The 9,145-nt window shown below is 39.6% G+C and overlaps 1 protein-coding gene across 1 annotated transcript in view; it reads left to right on the top strand.

The window, feature by feature from the left end:
* ppp4r3b (protein phosphatase 4, regulatory subunit 3B) overlaps window positions 1-6,932 on the top strand; it is a 24,295-nt gene extending 17,363 nt beyond the window's left edge. Inside the window, exons 11-15 of the mRNA XM_016523481.1 lie at window positions 2,536-2,705; window positions 3,924-4,063; window positions 4,493-4,617; window positions 5,387-5,556; window positions 6,340-6,932. Of these exons, the coding sequence (XP_016378967.1) occupies window positions 2,536-2,705; window positions 3,924-4,063; window positions 4,493-4,617; window positions 5,387-5,556; window positions 6,340-6,432 (698 nt within the window). The 3' untranslated portion in view covers window positions 6,433-6,932. The remainder of the gene's footprint in view (window positions 1-2,535; window positions 2,706-3,923; window positions 4,064-4,492; window positions 4,618-5,386; window positions 5,557-6,339) is intronic.
* The last annotated feature ends 2,213 nt before the right edge of the window (window positions 6,933-9,145 follow it).

Raw genomic sequence — 9,145 nt, 5'->3', positions numbered from 1 at the left:
TTGTGTTTCATGATTTTAATTAATTAGACATGCTATTTGATTAATACAATTTTATTTAACTGTTAAAAAGGAGTCCAGAATAAAGCAGAATCCAGAAAAATGAAAACGGAATTAGGAAAAAATAAAACTGATTTCATTGGGCCCTACACAGGTGAGCACACTCCCACCAGCGGACAGATAGTCAATCATCCTCATCCCCCCAAAGCTGTAAACCTAGGGGAAACACTGGAGAGCCTAATAAATCATGGATTTAACAACGTTATTTACCTCATCTCCGCTGAAGGGCTTCTGCGCACAAAAAACAAGAAGCCCTGCATGCACACGCAGGAAAAAGCACATTTATTTTAAAGTATCCGAGACCCGACCCGTGTCCGAGGCACTCGTAGAGGTTTTGGACCCGAACCCGCACTTGGATCTAAGTGGATCCGTGAAGACCTCTAGCCTGTCTGTGTGCTGTGTGTCAGATAACTTCCAGACGGCGCAGCTGCTGGCTCTGATCCTGGAGCTGCTGACCTTCTGCGTGGAGCATCACACGTACCACATCAAGAGCTACATCATGACCAGAGACCTGCTGAGGAGGGTGCTGACGCTCATGAACTCCAGACACAGCTTCCTGGCGCTCTGTGAGTATCCTCACGTCTGGGAACTAGGGATGACCCAAATTACAATTCCACCAGCACGTGTTTCCCCCATGCATTTTGCTCTTTTTTTTCCACCATTGCATAAAGTAGCCAAAATGTGCTTTTTACTGTTTTCAACAAAAAAATAAACTACAGAACAATTTTAAATATTTAACACTGAACATTTTTTAACATTCTAGCAGACATTATACCAAATATAAAAATCAGCATATTATTCAGCAAACAACAAATCAGCATATTATACTGATTTCTGAAGATCATGTGACACTGAAGACTGGAGTAATGATCTGAATATCGGCCGATTCCGATCAGATACCAGCAGTTTTTTTTTTTTATAAATGTAGAATTTCTATACGTCTGTGTTGACTTGATCATCACTCTTGTGTGTGTTTAACACAATCTACTAAATAAAGACAACTTCATTTGAAAGAAAAATAACAATTGAAACAAAATATATATATAATCATAACCTATGACAAAAATACTATTATAAACTAGGTTAGTGAATAATTCAGCAGCAAAACTATTTCTAGAAAAATCATGAGTGCACAATAATTTTATAAAATCTAAACATTTAGTGAAATAACATTATTTAGTGGGGAACAAATATAAGTGAATAAGTGTAGGACTAAGTCTGGTCAAATGTTACGTTGCTCTTTGTTTTGTTGTAAAATACATTCATGAAAAACTATATATATATATACTACAAATATACTGTATATACTATAAATTAAAAGACATTTCTTTTAAATATATAGCACAGTAATGGAGGCAGCAACATGATAGATAGGACCGAACATGAAAGGCTATTAATAATCTTTCATTGTGCAAACGTATTATAATACGAAAGGCTCAATACAGAGCAAAGTGCTTATGCACAGAATGATGCGCTTGAAGCAACACAGAGTCACAGCGCGCAGTAGCGTGCAGCATAGAAATGTTCAAAGCAAACAGTGAAGAGATATTAATGCGTAGTGTATTAAATCTGTGCAATAGTTTGAGACTTTTCTTTTAACAGTTTTAAATCTCAGTTATTGTGCGCTCTTGGATAGAGTTTGATAGTTTTGACTCTAGTAACCGAATGCGGCACGCAGTCTGAATGCTGAATGGAGGATGACAGTCAGACGCAGCGGAGAGAAGAGTTTACGGGAACTTACGTCTTAAATATTAATCTATACTTCACATTAAACTATGGAACGGCTTCAGAACACTTGGAATATAGAGCACGGAAACTTTATGGTGCTTTATAATGTTTTTGTGCCTTTCGGCTGGCTTAACAATAACAGAATAGTATACGCACTATATCGGATTTGGATCGGTCTCGTCTGACCAAAACCCGATCCGGCAGAAAATGCCAGTATCGGAGCCGATACAGATGCATCCCTACATGTTACTATATATTCACATACAAAACAGTTACATAAATTCTAATAATATTTCCCAATATTACTGTTTTTTTAGGGATGTAACGAAAAACTGCTCATGCTGCATCTTTGTTTGGATGATTAAAATGCAGTGGTTGCCTTTAATTTTAAATGGAAAGAGCACAAGACAAAACCTTAGTTTGTTTATATGAAGAGATTTCTTTTATTTGTGTCACTTGCTTATTTGATTTGGGGTTTGTTTTAAAATGTCAATTTAGTTTTGTTATATTTCACTTTCACAAAGAAACGTGCAGCAATAGCCTAATAAAACGACACCTTTTAATTTACTGCATGTCGTCAATCTCATTTTGTAAAAACAAAATCATGAGAAAATCTAATCGTGAATCGTGAGTTGAGTGAATCGTTACATCCCAACTGTTTTTCTTTTTTGTTTTTTTTTACTGTACAAATAAATGCAGCCTTTGCTGAGCAGAAGAGAATTCTTGTGAGCTGCTCATGTGATTGTGCAGGTGCGCTGCGCTTCATGAGGAGAATCATCGGCCTGAAGGACGAGTATTACAACCGCTACATCGTGAAAGGAAACCTGTTCGAGCCGGTCATCAATGCGTTGCTGGACAACGGCACCAGATACAACCTGCTGAACTCGGCCATCATCGAGCTCTTCGAGTTCATCAGAGTGGTGAGTCAACCCTCTACGGACACCTTGGCTAACCGTCTGTATGGTACTTTGATGTCATACACCGATCGGTCTGCACACGCAAACAAAGCCAAAACCTAGATATTTTAGGCAATATAGAAATCCTGGCCAGGACGCGTCCTGGGAAAATGGCACGTATGGTCACCCTACGTTACGCCAAATACACAAACACAGGTACGCTGCGCATCCATTCAAATTAACTGAAAAATATCACAGATTGCTTGGCGGAGAGTGAAACTCTGAAGCGCTCAGTCAGAGTGTTCTGTGAGTGAAAATATATCTGCGCTAAACTTATACTTAGCCTCCAACTCACACACTGTCGAGTAAAATCTGAGAATTTATTAGCCATTGGCTAATATTAGATATCATTTAGTCGCCCAGAGTGAAGATTTAGTCGCATATGCGAGTGATTTACTCGCAGTGTAGAGGGTTGTGAGTGCAGTCTCCTCTGACCCGCTAGGACTGCGAATCCAAAATCACAAACAATTCCAGAATGGGATACTTAAGGTCAGGAATCGGACACTTGTGAAATAAAAATTTCAATTCCACCTCTCAATTCCTGTGTGCACATCTTTTATTTTTAGGTGGTGGTGTTAAAAATGTATTTGTCTTTGAATCATTCATTCAAGAGATTCATTCAAATACACTGAGTCATTGAATCATTCCATGCATAAATTCCATGAGATTTTTAGTTGTCTAATGTTTTTTCTTCAGAATTGTGAGAGAACTATAACCTCCATTTATAAAATAAAAAATAAAGTCTCAATTTATCTTGCAGCTCTATTTTGCACAAAAACAGCTCTTAATCGAGTCCAGTTTTTATGCAGCCGGCTGATTTTTGTTAATGGTATTCAGCAGCAATTTAAATGTTTTGCAAAAAGAGACACAGAATAAATATGTTTGATATCTAAATGTTTGACTTCATTTTTGTAACCACATTGGAATCGAAAATGGGAATCGGAATCAGAATTGGAATTGATCAAATTCAAACGATACTAGGGCTGTGCAATTAATCGCATGAGATAGTCATGCGCATCTCGTCAGTAAAGCGGTTCTGTGATTAGTAGTAAATCTCCATCACGTGCTTTCAGACGGAGCAGCATTTACTACACAGAGCCGTAGTTCACTGACAAGCAGATGATTAATTGCACAGCCCTAAACGAGACCCAACCCTACTGAGCGCTGTGCTTCCGTCATCAGGAGGACATCAGATCTCTGATTGCACACATCGTGGATAACTTCTCCACGGCACTGGAGTCCATCGAGTACGTGCAGACCTTCAAGGGCCTGAAGGGCCGCTACGAGCAGGAGAAGCAGCGGCAGAGCCGAGGATTTAGCAGGTGCCTTCATCCAGAAACACTGACTGACGCCGGGTTCACACACACTCCGTCTGCTCCGCTGCTCTGATCCACAAACACAACATTTATCCTGATTTCAAATCCAGACGCTGCTTCTGAAAATGCTTTCTCAGCATTGTGCTCCTCTTTTATCACAGTACAGTAATACAATCTTTCATAGACATTCACGTTTAAACTCAATAAATGTAAACAATGTATTATTCAATACATTTGACTTCTAGATTTGTATATTATGAAGTCGCTCAAGCAAGTGGCAACACATTTAAACGCAGCATATAGCCTATTTGTCTTGCGTTAACAGTAGGGATGCACCGATCCGATACTCAGTACTGGTATCGCTCCGATACTGGCATTTTCTGCTGAATCGCACTGCAAGCGGAGTGTGTGTGTGAAAGAGGTGTCCTCTCTCAGGTATCGCAGGGACGGCCGCTCCTTCCAGGAGGACGAGGACACGTGGCTGAACGAAGACGAGGAAGACGAGGGTGTCACCGACAAGAGCAAGAGTGACTACGGGACGTTCATGGAGAGCGAGAAAGGTGCGTGTGCACTCTTAATCCTGCAGTGATCTTTATTCACTCTTCCACAAATGAAGATCTTAAATTAGAGTCTTGAATTCATAAGAACATGGCCTTAAATGTTGCATTCACTGCTAAAATTAATCTCTTCCTCAGTATTTGGTCTTGTTTTCCAATACGAATACCTAAACATCCTTAAATCAAGACACATTGACTGGAGATGTAAAATGGAGATATGAAGTTTTGTTTTCTGGTAAATTAAACTAAATTGAGTTTGTCTCAAACTAGAGCAAATATCTATCAGTGGGGAACAGAAACTAGTTTTCTCTTTGAATTGAGTTGATTTAACTCCCTTCACTTTGATCAGTTTCACAATACTTTAGTCATGATGCTTCTCCAGTAAATAGATCTTGCTTTAAGAATCTGTAGACATTCACTCTAGAAAACGAGAAATATTGAGGAACTACAGCACTTTTTATGCCGTGTGATCAGAAGGTACAGTAAAAGTTATTTCCATGTTCTAGTGTTTTGAGCAGAGCTATTCAAGCTTTTTATTTTATTGTAAAGTAATGGTGATCTGTTGGAATCTGTATTTTTCAGACTTTGAAGTGTTACTAATAAGACATTTATGTTTAAAGACCATATTGATGTATTGTGTTCCATTCAATTTATTTCTTAAATTATCTTTACTTGGTCTTAATGTGTTTAAAAGGTCTTAAATGAGGCATGATTACTCTAAGCTTATCAGCTGGAAGTGCCTTGTATTTCCCGCGAGTCTGTTTGGTTTCAGTGAAAGAGAGTCAGGACAAGGAGAACCAGCCCAAGCGGACCGCAAGCGGCAGCTTCAAGTTCAGCTTCTCTCACTCGTCTGGAGCGGCTAACACGGCTAACGGCTCCAAACCTCCTCCCTCCGCCTCCTCCAGCAGAGCTGCAGCGCCACCTTCAGGCCAGACGGCCCGGGTACGCCACACACCTTACATCCACTCACACGCCTGCGTTTCAGTCCCGCTTAACCATTCCTGCGTTCACATCTTAGTGTGATTTTGAACGATTTAAGCGCAGGAAGGGAAGAACTTGCGCTCTGTTTGCGTGCAGCGCACACGTCTGAAGCACAGAGATCAGAGAACAGCATTCGTTCTGTTCACTGCAGGAAAGCTTGCTCCGAGCCGGAACTGACTTCTTGCATATTAACTACGTCAGTATATAGGGCTGGGTATCGAGTTCGATACTTTTTAGACACCGGCCGAATTGCCTCGATACCATCGAGTATCGATAAAACGTCTCGTCGTTCGGTACCAAATTGCGATACCTAAGGGGTTAATCTCATCAGCGTCAGTGAGCCAATAAGCCTGCAGCACACGACAGATCGATCAGCGTTTGACATCCGCGAGAGCGATTCGAAAGCGCACGGAGCAGTCTGCTCTTCCTTTGTGCAGTGGCTCAGGAGATGAGTTTGTATAAACATCAACAAGCTGAAAAATAAAACCAGTTTTTTTTTAGATAATGTAATCTTGTTAAAATTGAGTTCATAAAATTGGTATCGAAAGAAGTATCGTTCAGGAACCGGTATCGAAGTCAAGGTATCGATATCAAAAAATTTTGAACGATACCCAGCCCTAATGGTCACTGGTTACTGGTTTTGTGCTCCAGGGTCACATATTGTATTTTTTATCTCATTGAAATGAAAACTAGGAGTCGATCAGATAACATGGAGACTGTAGGTTTGTGCTCTGTGCTCCGCAGACCGGGCTGGTGGACTATCCAGACGATGAGGACGAGGAGGAGAGCGCTGACGAGGAGCAGTCACCGCGCAAGAGGCCTCGTCTGGGCTCGTAAAGCCCCAGCAGAACCAGAGAGCTTCCAGTGAGCCAGTCGCAGCGCAGCAGGGGCTGATGGGAGCGCGCGCAGGCTAGCAGGACTAGCCGCACTGATCGAGCTGAAGAGCTTCCTTTCTTAGTGATTTCTTCTGGACGCTTGTGTTTTTAATGATTGGCGGGGGTGCGAGCGTCGTTAACCTTTGTAATCAGACGTCTGGGATTCAGGCTCGAAGGTGCGGCGCTGGTGGTTTTTAAATGTGTTGATTTGTGTGATTTGTGGAGCAGAGCAAGAGCACTGATCGAAGGTCAGCTGTGTCTCGTCTGTCTCACTGCGAGAGAACACCGAGTGTGAAATGAAGCTGATCGGACTCCAGATGGGTAGATGAAATATTAAAAGCGGTTTTTGTTGTTCCCCTCATTTTTGTACACTTTGCTACTAGCACCATCTCCGTTAAAGAGCATTTGTATGAATTTGATATTTTTTACAATTTTCCGATTAAATTTGGTCCTGCAATTAAAGAAGGTTGTTCAGTATTCTGTGACGTGATTATTGAATAGGTCTGATAACAGAGGCACAGTTTACCAGAAGCGTGATGGATTATGATGACAGTGATCAGGGATTCATCTTGAACCTTTGATAACTCGGTCAGCTGGCGTGCCAGTCGAGTCCAGAGCGTAAGAGACGAGCCTAATCAAACACCCACTGCAGGTCTGTCCAGAAGCACAGTGTCCGTTATCAGGTGCTGAATTAATTGCCGCATCTCTCCAGAAGATGGCGCCTTTTTTATAAAATGGGAACACTGTATGTAAAATTCACTTTAAAGAACATCTGCATTCTACTTATAGAGGCAATTCATGGAAACTTTGCCGTGCTTAAGTGGACGATTTCTGCCACCTGGAAGAAAACCAAATACTATTAAAATGAATATCATGATATTCTCACTATGACCACTAGATGGCAGCAGAGGATCATTTGTAGTCTCATTTAGCCTACCATTTCCACTCAGTAATAGCCTATAGCTCTTTTTACGTTTTACTTTTGGATTTATATTTAGACATTATAAAATCACTATTATAACATTTAAAACATCACTTTTTTTTGTCAGAGTTCAGTGTTGTTTTGTACTGGAGTATGAAGTAACAAGAATTTTCAAAAAAACTCATCTACTTGAATCACACAAATGAATAAATATTTTGATATTTTGAATTCAAAATGGCAATTTTCTGCAAAAGGTGGCTAGTTTGTATCCTTATCGTCTCAGTTCCTCTCAAATGTAAATCAAATGCCCATTCACAAACATGTTGTGACTTTATTTTAAGAAATAGATCCTCAGTAATGAACTGATATTAACGTTAATCACTTTGCCCTCTTAGTCAACAACGTTGAATGACTTCATGACAATGAAAAAATAATAGTGTAAGCTTACCAATTTCTGTTATTCTGTCATTTGGACATTGCTGTCCTCCTTTGAATGCATTGTTTTTCTTTTCCGCTTTGTCTCGTGTGTTCTGCACCAGAGCGTTTCGCTCCTCTGGTCACTTTGCTAATGTGACTGTGACAGAATGTGTCGAATGGTGAGCGTTGATATGTACTCCGTTTATAATAAATACTTTTTTGAACTAAATAAAAATGCTAAAAACAGTTAAATAAAAATGTTTCATTACATTATTTTTAACAACTAAGCTTTCGATTATTTATAACATTTTATTAAGAGATTTTCACAGAATAATTTTGGCAAAATGGCACCGCATATACTGCATACCCTGTTTTTGCGCCACTGTACAGATGTATGTTTCCTTTGAATTGATTAGTAAATAGTTTAATGCTAGTTTCCATGACAGAGTTAGTAACTGGATCCCTGATGACTTGGAATGCGTCCTCCGAAGGCAGCGTTTTCCAGCTTTCAGCAGTGGTGGACAGTAACGGAGTAGCTTTACTAGTAGACAGATATGAATGTTTATTCATAACCATACTGAAAATAAGTAAATATTGTTAGCTGATGCTAACTGTCTAGCTAGCGAGCTTGCTGGTGCTAAATTTAGGTAATTTAAAAATAAAAAAAGTCCAAATATTTGTATTCAACCAGCTAGATAGATTACATCTGAGGGAAAAGAAAGGATGTGATGTTCAGAACATGGTAACTACAGTTATTATCAAAGTGGGAAGTGATGCCCTCTGGGGGCATTTGGCCAGGGGTGTTTTTACACCACAGACAAGTACTTTTTACTTAAGTACATAAAAAATCAAGTACTTTTGTACTTTCACTCAAGTAAAATTGAAAACAGTACTTTTGCTGAAGTAATATTTTATTATACGGATTTGTACTTTTACTCAAGTGCTTGATTTGTGTACTTCGTCCACCACTGGTTTCCAGATGCAGCCAAGCATTTTTTTTTTCTCCCAGCAAAAATCAACATTTTAACTTGCATTATTATGCTGCATGTATCAGCTTACAGTGCATTTCAAAATGATCATAACACCACTGGAAGCTCTGTCATTCTTCTATATTGCAGGCGACTATCTTCATGTTCTTCATGTGCGAGAACATCAGTTTAACTTTTTCTGTTGCAAGTCGAGATCTGTTTGCAGTAACAATGTCTCGGTCTCGTCTTGCTGTTTGTTGTGGGACAGAAGTACAAGGTCCACTGGATTCTGTAAAGTGATTCCTAAATTGATAATTAACATTTTACACACAATATTGTTTGCTTAAAATTAATTATTAATTAAATTA

This window comes from Sinocyclocheilus rhinocerous, unplaced genomic scaffold (genome assembly GCF_001515625.1).
Source record: "Sinocyclocheilus rhinocerous isolate Xijiao unplaced genomic scaffold, SAMN03320098_v1.1 scaffold1381, whole genome shotgun sequence".
Taxonomy (NCBI): domain Eukaryota; kingdom Metazoa; phylum Chordata; class Actinopteri; order Cypriniformes; family Cyprinidae; genus Sinocyclocheilus; species Sinocyclocheilus rhinocerous.
The sequence above is the reverse complement of the archived record's forward strand: the minus strand, read 5'-3'. Positions and strand labels throughout refer to the sequence as shown.